The following is a 26,874-nucleotide window of genomic DNA, read 5'->3' as shown; positions in this document are numbered from 1 at the left end:
GGATAGGAGCAGGCTATTCACGTTTTTCACTTAAAAACTTAAATTGCCGTTTGGAAGGAGAGTTAAGAGACCTCTCTCTCACCCGGTAATAACTCAGCATGATTTATTTATTCCATTGTCGGTTGGTTTATTGCAAAAACAATAAACGCCAATAAATAACCTCTGGTGATTATTCGATCCTCACAAAATGAGAATGTTATTTTTGTATCATAAGATATTTAAGTCCCTAAACAAAATAAATAAAAAAAAAAAATAATTGCATTTAAGAACAAAAGCAAGGTCGATACTCACCTCCTTGAAGCTGGGGCTCGCCTAGTTCGACGTAGAAGAGGGCGTCCTTCTCGTAAGAGTCCTCTTCGATTATGGTGAGCATTATCGTTTTCCTGAAACATGCATCAGAACTCTGCTAATCTGTTTCATCAATATTACACAAGTTATTCGATAAACTTTGCATTAGTCGGAGCTAAAATTATCACACTGAATGCTAAAAGCCGATCCTCAATAATGATCCTGTCGACGCATTATCATTCAAGTTTATTTCGGTAATTACCGCGGATCTATTTAACCACGCGGCATTAGTTCACGAGTAACTGACTGTAAACCGAGCCCCAATGCAAATCGATAATTAAATAGGCTAATTAACTACGTTTTGAGAGGAAAGAGCTTCCAATCACACACTTCTCATTTACTTGGCTAGTTTCCGATCTAGGCTATGTTAATTTTGAGGTTTTGTAATGCTCCGCTTGGTGAGTAAACACTGATTGGGGATTGATAAGTTCGAGAGTCTGATGGTATAATTTGTTGTGGTTGCAAGGGTTCCACAACAACTAGTTTACGGTCAATTGCTAAAATGATGGAGAAAATTGTTCATTTTAATTATAATTGAAGGAAAGTTAAACTGATTTAAAAGAAAAAATTCATTTTTGTTGATGAAAATTGTAAAAATTCTTTTAAAAAAGCATAAATTATCCAACAAAAATTTATATTAAAAATCATAAAAAACATTATTAATTTTTGCTGAAACTTCGGAATAATATCAAGATATCTAAAAACATAACATCGGCAGTCTGCGGAGTATCGAGTATCAGATGTGGATGTTATGTTTATTGATGCGATTTAGCGTTCGTGCATGATATGAAGCTCGGAAAGAGTCTCCCCTAACAGTATGTAACGGAAATGGAAAGCCTCTGCGGTGGTGGATAAGTCTCCGACTGGTGTGCTGGGGTGTCGTTTCATTGGGATTTCCCTCATCGGGCCCCTTATTCATTTCACCCTATCGCACCAGTGATCTATCTCTCCATCTCTTTCTCTCCCTTGTGAGTAGCGCCAGTGGAAAAGTATTCCGTGACATCGTCGCCTTGGAGACCTGCGGAGACAAATTGAATTTACTTTCACGCCGATAGCCGGGTGATGGAGGGCTTCTCGATAATCGGAAATAAGACCGGCACCCCTAAACGTCCTCTTTCGCAAATCCAAATAAAATATTTCGGTGTGTCGTTGAGGTACCAGGACCCAGAGGACGACGAATATGAACAAGAAGAGGAATAAGTAAGCCGTACCAGGTAGAGAGAGATCTAGAAACTGCTACGAGAGCAGAATAATAATAATAATGCCAGACGAGAAAGGAGAATAAATAACGAATAATTTAAATTTATTTGCTCATGTCTTATTTTGTATGTCTTCTCTTGTAAATCCTGGTTGTCTCAGTCATCGATCTTCAGGCTAGTAGAGGCAACTCGTTTCATACAACTATGCTCGTATAGAGTTGATATACAGCACCAGTTCTCTACTCGGTCTTCAGTTAATACTATGAGTTCTGGAGCACACAAAGTAAGCAAAGGTACAGCCAACGAAGACTGCAGAAATCAAATAAAACAAGCTTCGACAAACGTGAGATAGTAACTAATACTAAAGCACTAGCTGCTGGTTAAACGAAAAAAAAAAAAAAAAAAAAATATACTTGATTCGAAAAAAGTATTCTCTTCAAAATTGTGCTCTTTTTTTGAAATTGTTTGAGTTGATTCAAAAAATTTACCAGTTGAAGCTAGAGAATTGTAAGAACTCTGCGAAGCACTTTGATATTTTCAAATTCGTTCTATCTACTTATTTCTTTTGTAACATTCATTGAAGATAGTAACAACTTGTTTCAAGATTACAAACAATTTTCGGACTTTTGATGTTTTATATATTATCAAAAATTAGTATCGAATACTTTTCAAAATTTAATTTATAAAATTTTTCAAATTAAGACAACGAATTTCAATAAATACTTGAAGAAAAATGGAAGATTCTCTTCAAAACAAACCTCATTTTGAATACCTAAAAAAATTGATACCACAGTCTAACCAATTTCAGGATTTATTGATCAATTATATTTAATAAATTAAATAAAATTAAATGTCAACAGTGAAATATTGAGTGTGAAAATTGGTGTTTTTGCTTTGAATAAAAAATCTAAAAAGTGAGACTCGAATGAATATTTTATAAATTTGTGTCGCAAGTACGAGTAGAGTTTTTTTCTATTCCGTCGTTTAAATGGAATGTACACAAGTTTAAATAGCCTTTGAAGCCAAACGAGGTATAATCTCATTACTTATTAAAATTTTAAACGTGATTTACGGTATTTTATTTTTAACTAACCACGTCACGGTGATCGTCTGAAAGGTCGTTATCTGCCGATAACACGAAAGAAAACCAGGGCCGTTAACTCTGCGTATGGGACATTAGTAACAGAGTACATAGAGAGAAAATACAGAACGGTGAATTTATCTGCAAATACATTTATCGCACTTATGCAAATGCAGATCTATTTGTTTGCAATGTGTGTTTATATTCGTGCAGAATAGACCCTATAAACCTATTGGAAGTCGAGAAAAATAAAACGTTGCTTTCAAAAAAAGGTTCGCCTTAGAAAACTGTAAATTATTGCTTCTGAATTTGATCAATTGGTTCTACATATGGAGGGATTTTTGTTTATGGTAAAAATAATTATATTTTTATGGATTTATTTACGATAAGGATAAATTTTATGGAAATTTTAGTATTGTATTCACGGAAGCTTAACTTTATGTCGATTTTACTGTTTATGCAGGATTTAAAAACCATTTGGAAGGATTTCAACTCTATAAGGTCGATTTTACTGTTTACTCGGAGATTAAGGATTATTTACACGTAATTTTGTTTCATACAACTCCAAGTTGAGAAAAGGGAAAAAAATAGACCGTAAGTGACCATTGAAAAAGGCTGATTCAATAGGTTCTTTTGAAGAGGAACAGAACAAACTTTCAATTATTGATTTATATAAATCAAATTGTAATGGTATTTTCAAATACAAGTTACTTATGTTTTAAAAATAGAGTTTATCTTTCTTGACAGTAGCTGATGAGAGTCGATTTGTAACGAAGTCTACTTTGCGAGTTCTCAAAGCTAATATTGGAAAATCGGAATCTCGTTTGATTTTTACAAACTTTTTTAAATAAAAAAAAAAATGTAATTTCAGTGTGATAAAATTAATAAAACTTTTTACCGCGGTTGCATAATCAATGCTTTTAAAATATTATAATTTACGGAAGGTATCTTTGTATAATTATTCTATGAACAGATAAAATGAAGCACTAATTACCCGACTATAAAAACAAAATATATATAGAGGAATTAAAGTAAAACATAAACTTATTAATTATGCATTCGAAGCTCTAGGTTTTAGTTTGCGAGTCAAATTTTTACTAGCAATTAGCGATAATCTGAATAGAATGCAAAATGCGCGCGCGCGCGCGCGCGCGCGCGTGTGTGTGTGTGTGTGTGTGTGTGTGTGTGTGTGTGTGTGGAATTGTATTAATTAGTTGAATTTGAATTTGTTAAGCAAATAAGTACGATGCTTGAATAAAGACAGAAGAGATGATGAACACGGCTGTTAATTGAAAAACAGAAGTAAGTTATTAGACGATAAAATATTGGATTAATTGGTTCGATAATGGATTTCAGACAGTACTGCGGTAGAAAAAGCAAATATACTATTGACGAGTGCTGTAAAATTTCCGAAACAATACTCGATAAATACACAATCGAGTTATTAAAGTGAATTTGTATGGAGTTTGTGAATGTCAATACTGGGACAATATTTCTTTAAAGCTGATGCATATACACTTTGAATCAATGTTTATTTTCGCAGGCGTTACGCAAATATTTTGTCTATGTGTATGTAAAGTTTTGTTGGATAAAAACTATTGAGGTCAAACCAGCAGTAAATCGTTTTCAATTTTATGCCCTGATATCATGCCAAAAAGTATAGATGCTAATATTTGAGCACGTACAGCTCCGAGGGATCAATTCGAGGCGGTCAAGTTGCTCACGTTCATGTCTAATTCAAATACATTTCCAATGTAAGCATTCCAGATGTATCCACTTGATGCTGGACAGCAGAGCAATGAGCTCGTTAGTTTTTTTGGTATTGATGTTTTGAGAGGAATATAGATGGGAGTGATTTCTCGGGATAAATGGGAATTTGGAAAAGAAAGTTTGCTTGAGTTATATGTTTCATTTTATGTAATAGTTTTCGAGAGTTTGTAATTTTTTTAGAAAATGTTCTGTTAAGTAAAGGCAATATTTTTTCAGAAATTTTAAACATTAATAAAATTTGCATTGAAAAAAAAAATTATTTAATAGCTTGAGACAAAAATTGAAACTCAAAAATTCTAATGTTAAGTTAATTGGAAATTTATGAATTAAAAAATTTTTCGTAAATAAAATCACTGGAGTAAGTGATAATTTAAAGGGAATTAAAAGCATTTTCTCGGTTAAGTCGAGGCTAGATGTCAGATCTTTTTGTCGACGGTCAATGTTATTCTAACTGAACCATCAGACACAAAAAAAAACGGAAAGAGGAAGAGGAAGTGGGTTTATAAAATAGTTAGCTAATAATCGCGATGACAATAGAAAAGCTTGAAATGCAATATCTCCAAGTGAATTGTTATCTATAGTCAGTGGTATTGTGTGTTGTATATTGTACGTCGATCGCGAGAAAGAGGACAGGAGTGAGAATAGGGTAGCGATGAAGAGATATGAAAAGCCAACGTACAACAAAAAAGGTGAAACGACGATGGGAGTAAGAGCAAAAAAAATAAGAAATAAAACGGCAATATAATCTAATGTCGATATTGGCATGACGTACAGTGTACATAGTTCTCAGTATTGAGTATCGCACAGTATCGTTTTATTTCTACTCGACCCTATTGTGCACTTTCAACTTGAACTACCGACAAGTGCTCTGAATTAACAAGATGAAGAGCAAAAAAAATTCAAAGTAACTGCTTGCTGTTTACTTCTGGGTTTGTTTAATAATTTTTACGTTAAATTAATGTAAAATGTCCCCTCTGGTCGGTGATTTACCGTTCGAATGTCAAGCGGTAATTAACGAATTAGAAAAAAGATGGAGGAAAGTAAAAGTAGGAAATGATTACAATTTTTGGGTTTATCTGTGAAGTGGATTAGAACGAGCTGGCTTTTGGTTGCGTGCGTTTGCTGTCACGCAACGATTAAATCACGTCAATGTTAATATCACGTCCGTGAGCAATCTAATCAAGCCGATTAAAGCTGAGTTTCAGTCTGCCGGATAAAGATAACTTTATATAAAAGGAATTTTTTTTTATACTATATTTTTTAGTAATGATTCGAGTTGGACCCGAGCTGAGTAGAAACAAAGGGACGGATTTAAAATATGAATAAAGAGCCATGATTTATAGAGAAGAATAATAAAAACGGACTTATCGACTTTTAAATTTATCGCTCAACTTCTATTCCGGCAATTATAATGGAAATTATTAGATACGATTCGGGGAGACGATAAAAAATTCACTTCTTTTTAGTTGTTACTTGTCGGGGATGAATTTTACGTGACTCTGTTAATTTATTTTGTTTTATAGATTGGAAAGAATTTCAATTTGAAATTTTTGGTTACTTTTTTTTTTTGATAGTATTGATTTTATGGTACAAAGTTAATCGCACAGAAAAAAAGATTAAATTTAATTTTATTCAGAAGAAATTCAATTTTTTAATCCGAAATATTTTATAATTAAATAAAATAATTGAAAAATTTTTCAATATCAAAAAGACAATTAATTTGAATCAAGATATATTTTTTTGATCTATTTTACTACATTCCACAATATGTGATCACTTCACGCCTAAATTTCCCAAGTTAACATAATAACAACTTGTAATTTCAATAGAGCTCCGAAATTCCGCATTTGAATCCCAGAATACGATTACGTAATCGGATTATGAGCAGAGCCGTCTCGAACTGAAAAGTTACGAGTTTAAATTCTCGTATGCAGAGGTACGTGACACGCGAGATATACGGCATCGTAGGATGAATTATTGACCAGCCGATGCCGCGGTATCTCATCCTATTCATTTGATAAAATGAAACCCCGAACGAACCAAAGCCGTGAAATATTCAAATATTAACAGTTTCTGTTGTCTCTGGAGCTTGATATGCCAAAAAGGCTCCCCGAACCGCGGAAAACTTAGATTTGGAGCAGAGGAAAGTTATAATTTCTTTCCTCAAGATATTATAGCTTGAGCGCGTGACTAGAAACAAAACGAACGTGACTGAAAACAACCATGAGTGTGTCGAACGTGCTGCAAACTGTCGGCGTTTGGCATTCAATAGCAGCTCTTTGCATTTCTCTTCATAATATTCTGGCCTGCAATTTGTCAGGCAATCGACAAGACGCCTTAATTCATGATGCAAACTAAACCAGACTGAAGCTATTTCTGCTGGAGGAAAGTAACCCCGTTTGTCACAAGTCAGAACAGATCCCAAGTAACTGCTTAAGTCGTAATATAAGCCCAAGATACAAGTTTAATTTTGGAGAAACTCCCTGGAAGGGGAATTTGGTGGGAGCTATTGTTCACCTTTGCAGTGACTAACCTCAAGGATACAATGGATGGAGAAGAGAGATGCACGACAGGGCTCCAAAGTTTGGCTCGAGTGCCGTAAACGGAAGTTCCTATCATGAACACTGTGTTATATGTTATATTATGTATTATATATGTATAATCTCGAGATATAGAATACATAAAGCCGAGTCGCCGCTCAGACTCGGCTCATCTCCAAAAGAATTTTCCACGAAAGAACCCCGACATAATTCTGATGACAAAAATCCGATCAGACTCGAGACTTGAGACAAACTTTCTTTGAATTAAGTTATTTAATCCCTTATCATTTTTTACTTTTAGCTCTATTGGATACGCCAAAAATTCAGAATAATAAAATAGTTGAGCTCCGCGCGGAGCAAATTATAAACTTTCAAAAGCTGAATAATATTGTATTATAAATATGAAATACCGATGCGTGATAACAATAGATAAGTTATACCGACAGATAATAATAATTATTATTATTAATATTAATATTGTTATTGTTTAAGTTTACAATTTATAATTCTATGAGGAGAGAAGTTTAATAAATGTTTGGCAGACATTAAATCGGGGTGTAAACTATCGAGCTTAAACAAGTATCATTACGCGGATATATAAATGTTAATTATATACCGAGTAAATTGGTTCGTGACCTTAAATTTAAATTCAAATTTATATTTTATGTCTTCCTCTGGCGCACGGAGTACTTATACTTCTACGGGCGAGTATTATCATACTTATACACGAAAATATCTTTGTCTGAGTCAGGGTTTATGTATGCGGAAACTTTAAGAGTTGCATTGAGTAACCGCCGCTATTGAATTTAACCGCTGAGAGCGACCAAATTCGCCTTTCAAATGAACCACCCACCTCCTAGACCCGACCACCTCGAGCATGACCGAATGTGGTCTCTCGAGTAATCACTGGAGAGACGAGCAGAGGGTGGTGACGAGCCGATTGGGTAAAGTGAGATAACATTTATTCTCTATTGGTATTGGTATTAGAATAAAACTCCCCCCGGCAGACCGTTTCCAATCCAACTGGAATCAAGCCCGAAGAAAAGAATATTACTTTGATCCTCCAGGTAATTAAACGGTAATTTTATACAGTCGAGAGATAACGAGTTATCTGTTATGGAGATAAAGATTTTAGAGAATGATAGAGCTGGGGGTAACTGGAGGATTTAGAAAATTTTAAGTTAAATTATGGATCTGGGGTATGCAAAGTTATTTTTTTGGATTCAAAATTTTTTTTATGTAATTTTTACCTTTTTTTTTTTTTTAACATTAAAAATTGAAATTTTATTTTTATTTTGTTCTTCTTTAGGGGAATTTATGATTTATTCATTGAAAATTTACAAAATTTTGTATTTATATTTTTTTTTTTTGACACTTAAAAAAAAAAAAATGCAGTTGTATGAATTTAAAAAAAAATTTGAAACTGAATTTTTACAATAACATTAAAAAAAAAGTTGGAATAATTGAATTTTTCTATTTTTCATTACAAAAAAAAAATGACCCAATTTTTTTTCTGAACTATAGCAATAATTTACTGTAATTTATTATTAAAATAGTTTTACAGTATTGCAATTTTTTGCAAAGCAGGGCATTTAGAGAATTTATTAAACAAATAAATAACTGATAAGTTATTACAAAAATATTCAAGCCGTTGATCAAACAGCTTGGTAAAGAAATAAATCACGAGCAACCACTTGGATAATTTTCCATCTTTATTTCTTCGTATTTCTTAGAATGAAAATAAGTGCAGCATAACAGAACAGAAAAGAACTGAGCAGGAGTTTTAATATTCAGCGGATCTGTGTCGGAAATCTCGGAAGATAAGATATGGCAGCGGTGCATAGTAAAAGGGAACAAAGCGTCGGAAAATGACAAGCACGTGGAGAAAAGTTGGCTTATTATCTTTACCGAATTCTCAACTGCACTTTCAGTTTATGACTACCAGACATGGCCAGAATTTCGACAATTTCAAGAGTTAGATACACCTATAGATTCTTGTACTGCCTACACAACTGAACGTGGATGTATAGACGTGGAAATGATGATGTTTGTTAACGGTGCCCGCGGCCACGCGCCTCATCGATTGCCCGTCTGCTTTGCATACATGACCCCCTTTTTTCCACCCCCCGACTACCAGCCAATCGATCTTCCCCGATTTAACCGATTACATTCGCGATCGAACGTTTCCCTCGTGCCAAATTCAATGGAGATTAAATTTTAGTCCGCGGATTTAACGTGTTTCGTTATAGCTGATAAAATTTCACCACTTCTCAAATATAATACAATAAAATTTGATATTTATTGTCACAGATATTAATTTATACTCCAAAGATTAATCTTTTATTAGAGACCTCCTAAATCTAGAAATTTAGAGACTAAAAATCACTGTTGAAACTATTATTAGATATTGCAAAACTATTAATAAAATTATCGATTCGGCGGGTATTTATAGGTTCTTATGGAAAGAAAAACTTTTTCATTTGCAATCGTGAATTATTTAGTGAAAGTCGATAGACTTGTGGTAAGTTTTCAATTAGATGAAAAGAACTCATGGAAAAATTATCACTCTGACATCAATTCTTATTTATATTGCTTTTTATTGCACGGATTAACTGCTCTGTATACTGAAACTACTCAAGAAAATTAAAAATAAGAATTTCAAATGAATTTTTATTGCTTTTAAAAGATTGTTACTTAGTCGAGAAAAAGAAAAAAAAAATAACTGAATGTCTTAACATCACATTAAATCTGATAACAAGATAGAAAATTATACAACTCAACGAAAAGTATTAAAAATATTTAACGGATATCTTGACTTAGATTTTTAAAACAAATCCTCAATATTAATTCCTGTATTATGATATGAAGGAAAAAGCTAATAAAGAAAGTACAGAGGAATTAATACTTTTGCAGTAAAACTAGCATAACATTGAGAGAAAACGGAGGGCTCTCGAGCCAGTCAGTGAACGGGAAGCATTTAAAACTTAAGTTTGCACGAGGTGGAGGAATGATAAAAAAAAATAAAAAATAAAGCGTAACTCAGATGCACCCTTGGGGCTTCCCGCTGCTCTTTCTCCCTCCATTGGCCCACTTACAGTGAGTTTGTTTTCTCTGATGTGTACTACTGTGTGTAATAGGTATAGAGCGTGGCTATCAGAGTGGTAGTAACGATACTAAAGCACTAACTGTTTTGTTATTTCTCTACATGATCGTTCGTTTTATTCCGTAAAACCATTTTTCGCCCACAAGTCTTCATGTTGATGTTGGATTTTAGTGAACAGACTATTTTTTAGCTTCCGTTTCTATTCCATTCGATACCAGGCTGTCTATCTAGGCGCTGTCACTTGATATGTCTGACGTATCAATAGCCTGAAATCGTTCACGTGAATCGAATAATAACAATACGAATAAATTGTCGAGTATTCTCAGTTGAGTTGAAACTGACACGGGTTACATAAAAACTACCCGAACTGCACCTACCTCGCTACGATTTTTAAATAATTATTCAAGATTAATTATTATTGATTAAAAAAAAAATTAATTTTGCAACTTACTCGGTTTGATTATCCTCGAAGATTACCGAGCCCTCGCAGTGGACGTACTGCTTCCCGGGCTTCGCTGTGCCTTCGGTAGTTTTGTAGGGAACTGCTATCCGTCCTCTGGCTCCACTGTAGCGCACAACTTTCAGAGGATACTGCCCGACACTCTCCACCAGCTCGATGACACCTCCTTCCGGGAACCCGAAAATTCCACTGTGGTCGTCGTCCAGGATCATCACTGTCGCGAGACTCGGTGACGCCAGGTCTGCTGGAGCTGAGACGTTGGCTAGCCTAAACAATTATAAATTGATACAATTAGAAATTTTTTTTTTTTTTAATAAATAAAATTGCTCCTAAAAATTATTTCTGAATAATTGCATTTTTTACTTTTTTAATTTTCTAAATAAAAATAAAAAATTTCTAAACTATAACAAACAAATTTGATGATTGTAAAATGAAACTCAGCTTGTGTTTGAAAAATCAAAACAGTTGTCACTCGTCTGATGTTTCAGTATGTCATCTATTATTATCTATAATTGTTGTTCACACAAAATTTGATTATATTCACAAGCTTTCACAGCTTTAATCAATTAAAATAATTACCATTGTGTATTTACAGTCATCCATCGATTTTTCAGTGATTTTACTCCAAAATAATTGTTTACTTTGTATGAAACTAATAAAAACAAAGAATATCTGTCAATTTTTTAAGTTTTTTAAAATAAATAAATTTTTCTTTTTATAAACAAAAAATGTTTAATGTCAGCTGATTTTATTTTCAAATTTTTTATCTAAATTATTTTATTATTTATTTACTTCCTCAAGCACAAGTGAATCTAATAACCTATTACATAATGACAGTGCGATATAGAGGTTACGAGGTTATCAGTGAGTTTGAATGCCCTCTGCCTTGTAATGTGAAGAAACATCGGATGAAGAAATTTAATTTTTACATTTAACTTCATTGTTAATGAAAATTAATAATAATATATATTTATTAATTTTTATACTTCCAACAATAATACTTTACAGTTTAAAAAAAAATGCAACGTCATTGTTAGCGATTTTACGGGGTACATTTTTTTTCTGCGCAGTTTTAAAAAAATGACGCCACCTCACGGGCAAACTGCGCGGCTATTTTAAATCTCAGTGGAGTGGGGGGAATCCGTTATTATTTTAAAAATTTTCACAGGTGAAGTATGTAGTTAAAATTTATATTCTAATAAAACAAATAATATAAATATAATGTTTATAAATAATTATAAAAAAAATTATTTTTTGATTTAAGAATGAATTAAAAATTTTTTGCGCCTTTTTTTTTTTTTTATCTAAACTCCGAATAGTCAACAGAACGAGTTCCGCGTAATTAGAATGCAAATGGCCGCCCTTGTTTATTGACATGTCATGTAAACACTCTTGTTAGTAAACATTCAGTGTTTTTTTTTATCTTCAACATCAAAAGATCAATTAATAATTACATAAAAATTACGCGTTAAATAAATATCAGACAGTTGACATTATTCTGGATTTTATTTGCAGCAAATATATAAATAATTGGTCAAATAAATATAAATGAAGAAAAAAAAAAAATTGGAGTAAATTTTATGAATAATTTTTGTCGGAATATTTTATAATAATAAAGTTAACCGACCTTTTTAATTTTTTTTAATAATTAAATTAAATCAAAAAAATGTTTTTAAAAAATTGCATGTGTAATTTTTAAAATTTTCTACAAGTGAAATTTTTTCTTTTAATTTTTTAAAAATAATTTTTCAATAAAAGAAAAATTAAAATGAGAACTGTCAAATGTTTGATATTTTCAGTGGTGAAATTTAAACGAGCGGTGTTAATTTATTACTCGATAAAAAAAGGGATAAAAGTGTTGGTATAATGTGAGTTATTTTGTGTGATAGAACAAAGATTATCAAGTGTTCATAAAATTCCGTGACATGTAGTAATACAAAGCCGTAAGCTCTTGAAATTAATTGTATGTCAACTTTATTTTTATTTTTTAACCCAGTCAGTAAGCTTTAATTAATTGTTGAATTTTATAATGAGTATGTTAATTTTTCAGAGGATAATCGAGTTTAAATAAAATCGCAAACTGTTATTTATTAATCAAGTGTTTTATTGACTATTGTTTGGCCCAATTAAGTGAGTAAAATAATCCATATTCAAGGTGAAAATAGCAGACCTGTAAGTTTTTTTATTATTTTTATATAAATTTAAATTTCAATGAAATCCGTATGCTAAATTTTTTTATCAATTATCAATTATAAATTTTTATTTACCTTCTTTCGTATCTCAGCTGGTATTTTTACAACCAATATCTTTCAAAATATTTATTTATGAGCGCTATAAAAATTCACTGTAATTTAATTTGTCACGTCAGAAAAAACGTACAATAAATTTAACGTGCAGCGAGTAGTGAACCATCCCAATATAAGTTTCAAAATTGAAACACGCTGACAACTGGAGTATGAAGGCAAACATGGAACGATAACCAAGAACGGGGTCAAGTGTCTTAGTCACATCAGAGTTTGGTTTTATTCTTCAAAGCTCGACAGCTGATAGATGTAAGTAACAAGTAACAGGTACATTTTGCAGGTAGATGATTGATGCAATTGAAATCCTCCATGACAGTGTGAAAGATCTAATCTAAGTGGATCATCATGTCTACGTCTCCGTAAAAATCTCAAGATTGATAGTTTAATGAAAAGTTAAATAAATAAAATATTGAATCTGGAAATTGCGGAAGTGTCACTTGGCGATCAAGAAGAATGACAATGACAATGACGAGCAAGGACAAGCATTATCAATGATGAACGCAGACCGTTCTCTCGAAGCTCCTCTCGTCCCTCGACGGTTGAGTTTCGTGTTTAACGAGTTAATTCACTCTGGCACGTGCTTCGTTATATATCTCCTCTGGGTGGATGTTTTATCTGTAACGAGCGTTTATTATCATAGTCATCGACACGAGAGACTACAGAATAATTTATTAAAATTTAGAAACACATGAAAGCGATCTATAAATACACCGTTGTTATTTTAGGAGCGACTATGAGGAATTATTGAGAACTTAGTCTATTTTCTGCTACGTCAATATTTTTAATTACTAATTAGTAATTGTTAATTATAATTACTTTATTGGAATTTTTGGTAATTTAGTAATTAGCAATAAATAATAAAATAAACGAATAACTCATGCCCTCTTTGCGGGTATCAGAGCAGAGTTAGTTGAGATTTCATCCATTAATTAGTGATAACAGGACTCCCATCGGGGATTTGTGTGGGAGCCACTGGGGCATGTCATGAAACGATAGACAGCAAGAGGAGCAAACTACAACTACAACTAGAGCATTATAATGCCGAGAAATGGAGAAACTACTCGACACACACTGCGAATACTTAACAGTGAACCTCTACTCGTTGACTAATCGGCAGCATGTCCTCGAGAATGAATTTTCGTTTGAGAGATCTCAAATGATTATCGGAAGCCTACACTAGAACTAGTCAAGTTTATTACTGCGAACAGCGATACTCAACTTATACTCTTCTGTTCAAGTTGACTGGTGTAGATAGCAGCCCACAAAACGCTGAGAATGTTCGGGTTCGACAAAGGAAACCATCGAGTTTAACACCCACCCGATCTCTGTTACCGGAGGGAATTTATTACCGAATTTGCGGTTAACGTCTATGGCAAAATTACAATCTGCACCTTGTACGTAATTCCTAATACTTGAGCGTATTGGGATTAGGACACTTTAATTTACGATGCATGTGCTTCTTAGAGTGAAATAATGGACTTACATCTCTGTAAAGAGTTAATGGACTCTATGGTGGTACTGGTTAAAAGTTACACCGACTTGATGGCGAGCTTGAATCTAGAGTTGAGTGAAAAAAGAGTAAAAGCTTCAGATGTTTTTACAGAACTCTAAAACTCCGAACTTTAAAACTTTAAGAGTTTGTATCGCATTAGATTCTGAGTTGAGTTTTTGGGATTGTGATCCCTTAGAGTTTTATCTATTGAAGTCTAGTCAGCAAGTTTATTCTAAATTACATGTTTTACTTTTTGTCCAACTTTTTCGATCTATTTAATTTTTGCTAAATTTAATTGTAGCTAAGACATCGTGATTCCAATCTTTTGATTCAATAAATTATCTCTGATGTTTTGAAACTTATAAAAATCCGAGAAATTTTAATTTTCATACGTTAATGAGATTTTTTGTCAATGCGCCGGTTCTTAAATTCTTTTTGTTTAAAGTATATGAATGAATTTCCCAACGCTTTGTGTCCAAAAAAATTACTCGACAAAGTAAACTTCATTTGGAATTACTTTCTGAATTTTCTACAACAATTTAAAGGGAAATAAATTTAATTATTAAAACTTTTATATTTTTATAAATTTAATGTAACTTCTTGAATTTATTATCTCGTTGGATATGACTATTTAATTCCTTTGAAGTTAAAATTTTAAATTTCAATTAATTTGCTCCATAAAAAAATATTTTAATTATTTAATCTTGAAGCATATAATATAAATAACTTTAAAGTTTAATTTCTACTACAATAGACACAAAAATAATTTTATTATCATCAGCTTAAAATATTTTTGTGGTAATAAGGATTATCCTTGTTTACCCTTTCAAGTCGTAAAATTTATAGAGATTAAAGTTTATTTGATGTGATCATTAAAATTCAAAAGTTTGAAACAAACTCCACTTAACGTCGAAAAATAGTGTAATTTCAAATAGTTAATTCCTCTAACTCAACTCAGTATCATGCGATTACTCCAAGAACGTATAATATGAACGTCTGAATATATAAAAAGACAAAGCCGAGCAGAATCAATATCCCGCTTTACTTATATTATATCGCTCGAGGTATAACTCATAACTCAAAACGAATTTTAATAAGTAAGACAGCATAAAAGGCTTTATTAGATATACACGATATATTTATCGAGATCAATTTATGAATCAAGGCTATCTTATGTCTATAACACTATCGTTGTTCTTTCCTGTTTATAAACTAACGAGCTGCATTGTTCGGCTCAACGTTGTATTGTTCCGTGAAGGGGCTGGGATATAAACGGCGAGTTGAGTTTAAATGCACCAGCACAAAATTAATAAAACTCTTCAGGAACTCTCCATCAAAACTGCATGCCCGACAGATTGTTACGCGTCACGCGATAATCGTGTTTCCTCGATGGGACGAGCAGATATATGCACATATATATATATATATATATATATATATATATATATATATATATATATATATATATATATATATATATATATATATATATATATAAATATAAATAGTATCCACCTATGTACATCAACCATCGGTAGATAGTTTAGAAATTAAGCTTCGACAATCAACAGGCTTTCGAAATACTTATCATGCTCTCAACTGACCACTTACGGCCCACACGTTAAGCCGACAAATCATTACATCTAATGACAGCAATCTGATGGGCAGAAGCCTGATGGTTGATACCAGATGCCAGATACTCGGAAGATACAATGTAGTTAGTTATTATCATTGTTAATGAACTAACTCAATGAAATCATTCATGAAACCGCTGAAGATGTTGCAGATTACTTCAAAATTAATTGCTAAGTTCCTCAATGAAGAGAATCAAGAATAATCTTGATGAAAATTGGAATTGTCTTTGTCGAAATTGAGCGAATTAATGATGTATGAAGACTGAAATTTTATCATCAAGATGATGTCATGTATACCTAAAATTTTTAAATATTGTTGCACTTGTCACCATTAAAAATGGATTTTGCTGTTCAGATTTATTTATACTATTGATCTGTTGTAATCAGATACCCAGTATAAAAATCTACAGACTGTAATAATTAATAGTTTCGACACATGCCTAACACCATTTATAAACCCTTGTGTTCAAACAGATTAATGAAACCTCAGTCAATGGAGGAGCGTCATCAGTATTAGCCCTAATCCCTATGAATTATTTATTGGGATAATAAATATTTTTCTTCGTTTATTTTTTTTCCATTATAATTAAGATAAATGCATACAAATATTTTGTCTGTTAATACAGGGAGGAAAAATAATTGTCAGGAATTTTTTTTTATTAACTCTTGTTATATTTACTGAAAAAATTTACAAAGAGAATCATAGGTTTAATATTGAATTGTTATTTTTGAAATATACTCTAGAAGTGCAATTTTTTTAAATTCATTGATTATTTGCTACTTTTTTAAATCATTCGAATAGTAGTATTAATACAATAAACGTGTTCCAGTTAAAAATTCGGATTCAATCTTGTGAATAAAAATTATTGGGCTATAAAAATAATTAAAATATTCCAATAATTTTCTATAAAATTTGTTCTATGGAAAAGTGGATGTATTTTATATATTTTTAAATTATTTCCACTCTATTTTTTTTATATTTTAACTTATTGATGAAAAAAATCTTCAACGTAAAAAAAATTTTCCAAAATAAAACCAAAGCTTACTTGACATAGAAGCACTCATCCTCTTCAAAGACATCATCATCAATAACCGACAGCTGGATAGTCTTCCTGATTTCCCCAGGTTCAAACCTAAGAGTCCCTTTAACTTCAATATAATCAGCACCAGCCTCAGCAGAACCATCTTCAGTGAAGTAATCAACTGTGCAAGCTTGATCAAGATCTCCACCAACCCTGGTGACAGTGATGTCAAAAGTGCCGACGTTTTCCATCACAGTATAATGAGCAGGCTCAAAAAAGATCCTCATCTTATTAATGTCATCAATATTGACACACTCGGCTTCCGCCCTCTGAAGTTCAGCCTTGACTTCACTAAGATCACTCTGCGCCCGTTCGCTGATCTTCCTGCTAAGGTTTCCAGCGCCGACCATCTTCCTGGTGGCCAGGACGCGGTAGAAGGCTCTGCTTTTGGGGCCTTTTCCCAGGACCTCTTCATGGGCCATCACCTCGAGCTGCTCCAAGGGCAGAGCGGGATGTTTCTTCCTCAGTTCCCTCAAAGTGTTGATGTAGTCCTTCCTGGTGCTCTCAAATTCTCTGGCTTCCTGGCCGCAGCTGTCTCCAACTCTGTCGACGAAAAGATGAGGACCATCGTGGTCTTTGATTTCCAGCTCGACTCCGGCTTCAGAGTCGCTGGCCTCTCCCTGGACGATGACTCCGCGCTGGTTCATCCTGAATCCCTTGTGCAAGTACTTGTAGATGAGCAATCGCTGATCAGCGACGTAGGCCGTCAACACCGTGGCTGGGAAAAACAGGAAAGTCAGCAGACCTTCCCAGACCTCGAGCACTCCCGGACTGGAAACTGCCAGGATCAAGTATAGCCAGACGTAAGCGAAAATACTCCAGGTCGCTGTTACAAAGAAAACCCTCAAGTGCTTGATCTTCCGGTGCTCGCCTTTCGGTATCACAAACACGCAGAGCGCTATTATCACAAAAAGATTGTAGGCCGCGGAACCGACTATCGTGCCCGGGCCCAAGTCCCCGGCCTGGAAGTCTTTCGCCCAGATTTCGATTATCGAGAGGAGAATCTCTGGAGCGCTGCTTCCGAGCGCCATTAAGGTCAGATTCGCCACCGTCTCGTTCCACACCCTCACCACGACTATCTGCGGCTCCTGGTCTGGCCTCCGGACCACCAGCTCCTTTTCCTGGGAGGTTATCACCTCTATCGCCGCCATAAAACGGTCGCTAATTATTGAGACACCGATGAACAAGTAGAGGAGCAGGAAGAAGTAGACCGTTCCACGGATTATTATGTCGCTCAGTCCTATGTCTTCTTGAGGGTACCACATCGGGATCACCAGACCCTCCGTACAGTTTAGGGAGTACAGAGACATTTTTTTATTCTTATTGTTTTTTATTGACACTTAAACTAGTTTGCTTGAAAGACTTTGTCTGGGTATTTAGAATGGTTCCATCTCCCAAGGAGATAATGATCTTTTCAATGGATGTGTTTTCGACATTTACTTATTCCGCTCACTCACAACTAGGATTTTTATTTCGAGTTGTTTTAGATTGTTCAGAATTTCAGCTGTTAGAGATTTTTTGGAAAAATTAGGATGAAATTTTGTTTAATTTTTAGTGAGGATAAAAAAGGCGAATTTAGTTTTAAATGATTTTATTAATTATTTCAGTCAATTTTTAATTTAAAAATTTTTTTCAATCTCAAAAAATTTTACTTTGAAAAAATTTGCCTTTTTCATCCCCACCCTCAATAATTAAATTTTATCTCAAATATTTAATTATAAAAATCTAAAAAAATTAAAAATTTTCTCTCAATCCAATGATTTAGTTAAAAAGAAAAAAAAAATCATCCCTAATTCTTCCATCAAATCAACGAATCAAAAAAAAAAAAAATTCCAAAGCAACCCCATTGGGTTCACAACTCACTGTAACTCTCAATCCGAATTCCCTCTTAGCGAAATCTTAAAAAAAAAAAAAAAAAAGGTTGATTGAACAAAACACTTTTACTCCAAAACAATAAAACACACTTGAAATACTCGCCCCCCGGGTGATAAATCCTGCATCTCTAAAACCAATATTCCAATCTACTCATAATATCATATACGAAATAACAGATCGACGGCTACCGAGGAAACTCTTGAAACTTTGGACGAACGAGACAACGAGGTCCCATCACGCGGACCTCGAGCACACACGCACTCACAATCAAACCGAGTTTGGAACGCTCAGTCGCGGTCGAGGGAACACTGAACACTGATATGAAGATAGAGAAGTGCATCGGGCGAGACCGCCCGCGGAAGAGTCCCTCTTTCTCCCTCAACTTCCACCACTTAATCGTCGGGCACCACCACTGCCACCCATTCTGTGCATGTGTGTCTCAGCATACAACACACACCAGGAAGAGCTTGCACCCCTCAGGCGGTTCTTTTTCCCTCGCCTAGAGCTTATCATCAAGCTGCGCCTGCGTCCTTCTGCTCAAGTTCTCCACACCCTAGCCAGGATGGTCTACAGCCGGCAAGGACAAGAGTATAAGAGTAAACTGATGTACCGGGAGTGTGTGGGGTTCTGGATAATGATAATAATAATAATAATAATAACAATAATAATAATATAAGGAACGAAAAGAAAAGCGGAGTCGATTTCTTATAGAGTTTCGACTCGAGAGAAGAGCTGAGTATTGTATGTTAAAGTAAGCTTTGGTTATTTATATGGATATGATTATAAATAAGAGTCAGACTTTTGTCTGAAAATCACTATAAAGATTATCAGATTATTTTAAGATTATACATACCTTTTTCATTTTATTATCGTCTAAGTTTAATAGGATTACTTTCCTGAGGAATGTTAGTCTTAAATTGCCAAAGTTCTTTTGGGATTATTCTATTTTTGGCCATAAACTAGATTATTTTGGACCTAACACGAGTATATTGGACACAAGATTTCTTATAAGTCCTCCGAGGTTGATCGTTGATGATTGATGAGCAGAGGAATTTTTGTAAAAAGTGTATATTTTGATTTTCTTAATTGGGCGGGAAGAATAAAAATGAGACAGATATTTTTAAATGATTCATTGATTACAAAGAAACTTTTTTATGATTTATTATTTTTTATAATACAATTTTTTTCGGAAAATTTGAAAATCTTATCAATTTTAAAAGAAAAAAATACATTTTTGGCTATTTTTATTATTTATTAAAGAGATAATTATGTATATTAACGCGTTTTATTTTCAAATATGCAAAACTGTATAAAACAAAAATTTTAGAGACTCAGATAAATTTCGGCTCTGCAAAATTTTGATTTATGATGACAGATATTCATTTTTCAACAATTTTTTTCTCAAAAATATAAACGTTTACCTGTTTTGAAATTCTGACAGCAAATTTTTTGAAAATGAATAAAAAAAGATCTTTTATTTTAATCAGGATAAAGTATCTTCAAAATCAATAATCGCGGTCTTCGGCAGTTCTACTAATAAGCCAAGATCCATCGTTGAAAATCTATTTCCTCCAATAGAAACATACTTAAGGTTTTTTACCCGTCCCAAAGCCAAACTCGAAAAATTCTGGAATAAATTTTCCCTAAGCTGCAAATATTGCAAATAGATATTATTAAGAATCCAATCGTTTGGCAAAGTGTAAAGCATGTTCTTAGAAAGATCAAGCTCTTCCAACGATCCTAACTTATCAAAAGCTCCGCTACTTATTGATATGATGATATTGTTGCTCAAATTCAGACTTTTGAGTTGTTTTAAGTCATCAGAAAAGGACTTTTCGGTCAAATTTGAAATTAAGTTCTTCGACAACCAAAGTTTCTCCAAGTATTTGAGACCTTTGGTTTCTGGAACAGCATCAAGTACATTGTTGTCGATGAACAATATTTTTAAACTCAACAGATCACTCAAAGCATTATTAGGAAAAGAATTGATTACGTTATCTGACATGTCAAGTTTTATCAAATTTACCAAAAATTTGAACGCTTCAGGCGCAATATTTTCAAGACCCATTCTAGACACGCTCAAAACTTCTAACGAGTAAGAATGCTTCAAAGTAATTCCTTCACACGGTTCATTGATGTCACAAAAATTTTTTATGTTGTTCCCATCGAGAGCCAAAACTACAACGTTGTTCAAGTTATCAGCATCGAAATTGGTCAGCTTGTTATTGTCCAGGTACAACTCCTGCAGACTCATCGGCAGAGTTTTTTCTAAGTCGAATGTAATCAACTTGTTATTCGACAAGTAAAGATGACTGATTTCGGGCATCAGCAGATCCAGAGCATCCACACCAGCGAATTCGATGTGTTCAATATTGTGCCCTCGAAGGTACAAATGCTTCAATTTCGGCAGAGTCCAATCTTGCGTGAATGTGATGTCAAACTCATAATTGTACCTAGTTTCTAATTCGTTCAACCGGTTATACTCATCTTCCAACGTTTCTTCTTCCAAGTATATAATGTCGAAGGTGTCCAAGTCTGCAATGACAGCTTCATCCAAAACCAACGTTTCAAGTACAGAAATGTTTTCAAACTTCAACATCGAAAACAAAAAGAAATTGTGGCTTAGGTTTAAATAAACCAAGCTTGGCAAGTCTTCGAAGACTTCACTTGAGATGTTCCAAATGTGATTGTGCGATAGATTCAAATCCGTCAGATGTTTGTCGCTTATGAAGGGCTTTCTCAGAGACGTTATTCCCATCCAGGAAAAGTCTAATGAATTCCCTCCGATGGAATCTTGCACAAAGAGATACCATAATGAGAAAATAAGTAAAGAGCGCATTATTAGAACTTATTCTTAGTGAATGCTTTGAGATACTGAATGCTGATCATGAGCTGTATAATATTGTAAACTATATGTTTATCGATCTACGGAATATAAATCTCGGGTAACTTGTTATGCAAGAGGTTGAGATAAATATAATGTCAACGTTAGACGGAAAGTAATATCTTGTCGTGGAAAAATATGCTTCAATGACAAGTTATTCCGCCAGTCAGCGGAACTCTTGTTGCACTGCTACTTGCTATTGAAATTACATTTTTATAACGATTTGTTCGTGGTAACAGAATTTATTTGATGCGAAATTAGATTTAGTTACTTACCATTTCAAAACTTAGTAGATCTGGGTTACAGTTAAGCTGTTTAAAAATTTAGTTTTCAAAACCATTATTCCTATATTCGAAAAATCAAATACTTGTCTTCCCTGATTAAAATAATATCGTCTGAAAGGTTATCTATTTCACAATACACAAGCACACACCACAGTAGTGTTAAAACTAAGTTCTGCAGCATTGTAAAAATGATAACTGATAATTTTATTCAAAGCGGAAGTATTATTTCTGAATGTGATACGCTTGGAAGCTATCAAAGACTGATTTGTTTGATCTCTTACGAATTCGTTAGAAGACTGAATGGATTCGAAGCGTGTGAACTGTTTAAAGATATTAAATTATATCAGCAAACGGAAGTTTCTTTTAAAGAATGACATCATTATACATACTATTTTATGAAAGCATAATCAAAAGAATCATATGGAATTATTCGAAGACATTTTTAATGAAAATTTTAGAATAATAAAATTTTATTAATGAGTTACATTATTATATTTGTCGATAAAATTACAAAAGTTTCATAAACAATAAAAATTTTTCTGATTAAAATTTTAATTGAGCCAAATACTAGCCGTAAAGACTAGAACATTGACGTTGACAAGTTTCACAATAAGAAGGAGAATTCAAATCCGGTTGCAATTGCATCGAAACGCTAACGATTTTCCCAATATCCACGGTCATATTTTCGGGCAAAGTCGTCAAAATTTTGATGTCTATCAAAGTCAGCGGATTATCACCAATGTTGATGTACTGCAGATTCTTGCTTTTGTTCAAAGACAAGCTTGACAGACTCGTGAACATGTTGTTATTCAAATGTAACCTCCTTAGACTCAGCTCCGGGGACAGCCACTGATCCGGCAGAGAAACAAATGCATTTTTGGAAAGATCCAGTTCTTCCAAAGCCACCAATTCGTCAAACGCTCCTACCGAAATGTCCTGCAGAGCATTTCCACTAAAATTTAGCACCTTCAACTTTGACAAGCCACAAAAAGTCAATTTACTTATCGCCCGGATTTTATTATTCGCCACCGAGAAATGTTCCAAATTTTTCAGGCTGCAAATGTCTGGCAGTGTTACAAGCTTATTATCATCCAGCTTGAGTGTCGTTAAATTTGTCAAGTTATCGAATGTATGTTTCACTATTTTGTGAAGCTGGTTGCCAGAAACATCAAGCCTTTGCAAATTTTGCAAATTGTCAAAAGCGTCTGATTCTATTTCTTGAAGACCGCTTCTTGAAACCGAGAGATTTTCCAAATTCACGGCAGTTTGGAGTGTCAATCCTAGGCAATATTCGTAGCTATTGCACAATCTGTCGATTTGATTCCCATCCAACGTCAAAGTTTTCAATTTTTTCAAAGATTCCACCTTAAAATTCTTTATCAAATTGTAGTCCAAAAACAGATGGGTGAGCGTTGCCGGAAGGTAGTCGATGAAATGGATCGAATCGATGCTGTTTTCGGAGAAGTAAATGTGAGTAACGTTCGGCATGATTTTGGAGAGCTGCGAGACCATTCGTAAATCGATCGACTGGATATTATTCTGACGGAGGTAGAGTTTTTTTAATTTAGGCAGATTCACAGAAATTGACAGCGTGAAAATATTCTGGACATCACGACTCTGGTCTCTGTAATTTCTGACTCTACTGCAATCATCATTCGGATCGTAGTAGACCTGATCATTGTGTTGATTTATTGCGCGGTCCAAAATCAACGTTTCGATCGAGGATTCTCCGCCGAAATTCAATTCCTCCAGAGGAAATAAATTTCCGGTCAAATCGAGGTAAACCAAGTTCGGCAGGTAATCAAAGGCTCCCTCGTCTATTTTCCAAATGTTGTTGTCCGTCAAATCGAGGTGTGTTATTAGCGAGCTGTTGACAAAAGATTTTTTTAATCGCATTACTCCGGTGTTTGACAGGTCCAATACTGTTTTCGATTCGTTGCTGCTTTCGTTTTCCGGCCACTGCAGTTCCGCTGTTACACAACACGGAATATAGAGAAATAAAAATGTCAAAAGGAACATTTTTGAATTTTATATTGTGAAAGTATAGTTCTGTACTGTGTATACACGGATCGCAGGTCTCCTCGCGAGTACTTTCACAGACTGAATAAAAAATTGCGATTTGAAAGCTTTTTATAACCAGATACCGCAATCTGTCGGAGATTTTTTTGCTTAGAATAACATTACCGTCCCAGTTATGACGAAAAATATAAAAAAATTATGATAATAGATATATATTTTGATATTGATATCTTGACAGCAGTCCTTTTATAAATGAAAAAAAATATTTATCGAGTCGGTATCAACCCGCGTAGGTGTCGATAAAGATATCTTCTAGCCTTTCGTATAATAATGTCGTATCATATCATTTTTCTCAGAATTTAAATTGATAGTAAAAGAGTTAGAGTATTATTTGATTCTTTATCATTTATACTCTCACAAATTAGATTATTTATTTTTTTACACCCCACACAAAAAAAAAAAAAAAAAAAAATTATGTTTAACGTATTTAAAAACAGAAAAAAATGCATCAATTTCTTCCTGGTGTCCAAGAATCGAAAGTACACCTAAAAAATTATTCATACATATTTTTTTTTTTTTTTGAGGAATAAGAATTTTAGAAAAAATTAATTAAATATCACTTGAAAACTTTAATATCACCTTTGATATTTATAATTTACAATTATAAATAAACATAAATATAATTATAATTATAATTGTAAAGGAAATACTAAACTTACCGAACGACCAGTCTCTAAGAGATGATTTCAGTAATACACATGATAACGCTTTCTCACCTGTTCAAGCATTTCAAAATTGCTTGACTTAACAAGTGACGACTTAATGCGTGACATGATGCAATATGAAATTATTAACATCACAACAGCGTTATCAAAAAATTTTATTCTTAAATTATTATCAATTTAAAATAACAAAATTTAGAAAATTGGGTTTAAAATACAAAAAATTATTATTGACGAACATTAAAAGTATTAGATTAATTTATTTTTGCTAAATTCTATTAACTATAAATAAATAATTGGACAAAGATCGTCTTTTTGAATTTCTAACGTCTATAAGGGATTAATAGAGTCATAAATTCCCTCCACTTTTCGTTGAGACATGTAGTGTTTAAGAAACAAGATACTATCATGCTTCCCGGCGTCGGAGCAGGATCAAATTGGTAACTTGAAAAAACATCAAAACATTTTTCATAATCACTTGAATTCATGTTGGGCATGTCAAGATTATGATCTAGAAAGGCGTTTTCTATTTTGTCGTCGAACCAAATTGGAGGGCTTGAAGCGTATTTGATAAACACCCACGCAGATTCAACACTGCAAAAAATTTTCAAAAATAAGTTTTTCCTTCAACAAATTTGACACTTGTCGCATTATCGAGAAACATACTAACCGTTTAGCTCCGTGTATTTCGCAAGAATATAATATCACATAGTCTCTTTCTACTGTAAGTAAAGTTACAGGCTTGTTTATAGAACCAAAAAGCGGAACATGGCTTGAAAGAACTCCATTACCCTTGTTTTTAACAATTACGTCGGTTACAACTGTTGAAATTGTGCTGATGCTAGATTAACCATAAGAATTAATTGGAAGTAAATAATAAAAATGAAGCTCAAAATTACCTAGTTATATAAGATTTACTGGTGAGTTTAAATTTACCAACAGGGTATTCTTCTAACTTTACTTTTATGCATCTTTCGTCTTTGCTTCGCACATTGAGACTACTTTCGTAGACATACCATTCTCCACACATCTATTTAAGTGATTAAATGGATTAATTGAACAAAATGAAGTTTAGTTTGACGGATAGGATTGCTTACTGTCACTTACCGCTGATAAATTGTACGATAAAGAACGTACGAAAGGACATTTAGAAGTTTTAGAAGGTTGAGGGCCGGAAGAAGGAGATTTAAAATTGTGGTGGCTGGAAGAAGTATTTTTAGGAGGTTCGATGCTGGAGAAAGTAGGTGGTGAAGGTTTGTTGCTGGGGAATGAAAGATCAGAAGTCTCAACGCTGGAGGAAGAAGGATCAGGAGGTTTAATATTGGAGGAAGAAGGTTTAATATTAGATGATATAGGTTCAGAAGACTTAATGTTGGATGAAGAAGCATCAGAAGGTTTAATGGAGGAAGAAAGTTTAGGAGGCTGGTGGTTGGAAGGAGTTTTATGAGGTTTATGAGATTGAGGAGTTGGAAAAGATCCTTGATCTGCACTCTGAGCTAAAACACTAGCGATTAAACAAAACAATATGGGAACACTGATCATATTTATAACGTTTTTTTCTCAAAATTTATCACAAGACTGATCTTTTTACATTGACTTTACAAATATATACCTCATTTTCTACACTTCATTGAGTTTCTTTGGACTGATTGCTTTGTTGATATAACGAATTCTGACGAGACGTCCGTGTTAATGTTTGAACATTAAAATTCACATGATGACATACTTTTATACCAAGTTCTTTACCAATGTCAAAATTTTCATTTTTATGCGTCGTTTCTATAATACATTCAATCAGAGCTTCAACCAATTTAGAAACACAACATTTTATTTAAATTTATCAAAAAACTAAACTTTATACTTTAACATCACTTATTTAAATTAAATTTGAATAACTTATGTTCTTAAACCTCCTATTTAAGTATTAATAAATTGATTGAATCATTAATCGACGGCAGTGAATGACATCGAAGTCAATATTTGAACATCACTATCTGCTAATTCATTGCCGACATCCTTCATTAACTGAAGCAATGTTTTTCAAGATTTATATTATTTCTTTTTCTGAAATTGAATGC

General features: G+C 33.4%; 3 protein-coding genes across 8 annotated transcripts in view; all 3 read right to left on the bottom strand.

Moving 5' to 3' along the window:
• Positions 1-19,492, bottom strand: part of Calx (sodium/calcium exchanger 3) — a 49,262-nt gene extending 29,770 nt beyond the window's left edge. Inside the window, exons 1-5 of one of the 6 annotated variants that reach the window (XM_074248676.1) lie at positions 18,977-19,492; positions 18,876-18,910; positions 16,977-18,516; positions 10,493-10,768; positions 292-383 (exon numbers count right to left, since the gene is read on the bottom strand). In XM_074248676.1, coding sequence (XP_074104777.1) covers positions 292-383; positions 10,493-10,768; positions 16,977-18,322 — 1,714 coding nt within the window. In that variant the 5' untranslated portion in view covers positions 18,323-18,516; positions 18,876-18,910; positions 18,977-19,492. Of the gene's footprint in view, positions 1-291; positions 384-10,492; positions 10,769-16,976; positions 18,517-18,875 lie in introns of all 6 variants that reach the window. The other 5 variants (XM_074248679.1, XM_074248677.1, XM_074248680.1 and 2 more) reach the window with 5 other exon arrangements.
• A 512-nt stretch (positions 19,493-20,004) lies between these two features.
• Positions 20,005-24,161, bottom strand: LOC141530427 (uncharacterized). The gene is made up of 2 exons (XM_074247509.1): positions 22,628-24,161; positions 20,005-21,734 (listed from the first exon to the last, which is right to left on the bottom strand). Exons 1-2 carry the CDS (start codon positions 24,072-24,074, stop codon positions 20,371-20,373), a joined length of 2,811 nt encoding a protein of 936 aa, XP_074103610.1. The 5' UTR covers positions 24,075-24,161; the 3' UTR covers positions 20,005-20,370.
• An 870-nt stretch (positions 24,162-25,031) lies between these two features.
• LOC141531137 (uncharacterized) lies at positions 25,032-26,489 on the bottom strand. The gene is made up of 3 exons (XM_074248684.1): positions 25,904-26,489; positions 25,467-25,826; positions 25,032-25,390 (listed from the first exon to the last, which is right to left on the bottom strand). The coding sequence occupies exons 1-2, from the start codon at positions 26,336-26,338 to the stop codon at positions 25,692-25,694; spliced, it is 570 nt and encodes a 189-aa protein (XP_074104785.1). The 5' UTR covers positions 26,339-26,489; the 3' UTR covers positions 25,032-25,390; positions 25,467-25,691.
• Between the last annotated feature and the right edge of the window lie 385 nt (positions 26,490-26,874).

Source organism: Cotesia typhae, unplaced genomic scaffold, assembly GCF_013202065.1.
Source record: "Cotesia typhae breed Kobodo isofemale line unplaced genomic scaffold, CoteBio_Ctyphae contig_5, whole genome shotgun sequence".
Classification (NCBI taxonomy): domain Eukaryota; kingdom Metazoa; phylum Arthropoda; class Insecta; order Hymenoptera; family Braconidae; genus Cotesia; species Cotesia typhae.
The sequence above is the reverse complement of the archived record's forward strand: the minus strand, read 5'-3'. Positions and strand labels throughout refer to the sequence as shown.

What these genes read in the sequence shown, in the direction of transcription:
- LOC141530427 (XM_074247509.1), bottom strand. Translation starts at nt 24,074, where the DNA reads ATGTTCCTTTTGACATTTTTATTTCTCTATATTCCGTGTTGTGTAACA. An exon ending in TCAATGTTCTAGTCTTTACG is followed by an intron (nt 21,735 to 22,627) that starts GCTAGTATTTGG and finishes ACTAAGAATAAG; the next exon opens with TTCTAATAATGCGCTCTTTA.
- LOC141531137 (XM_074248684.1), bottom strand. Translation starts at nt 26,338, where the DNA reads ATGATCAGTGTTCCCATATTGTTTTGTTTAATCGCTAGTGTTTTAGCT. An exon ending in TATCGTACAATTTATCAGCG is followed by an intron (nt 25,827 to 25,903) that starts GTAAGTGACAGT and finishes TCACTTAAATAG; the next exon opens with ATGTGTGGAGAATGGTATGT.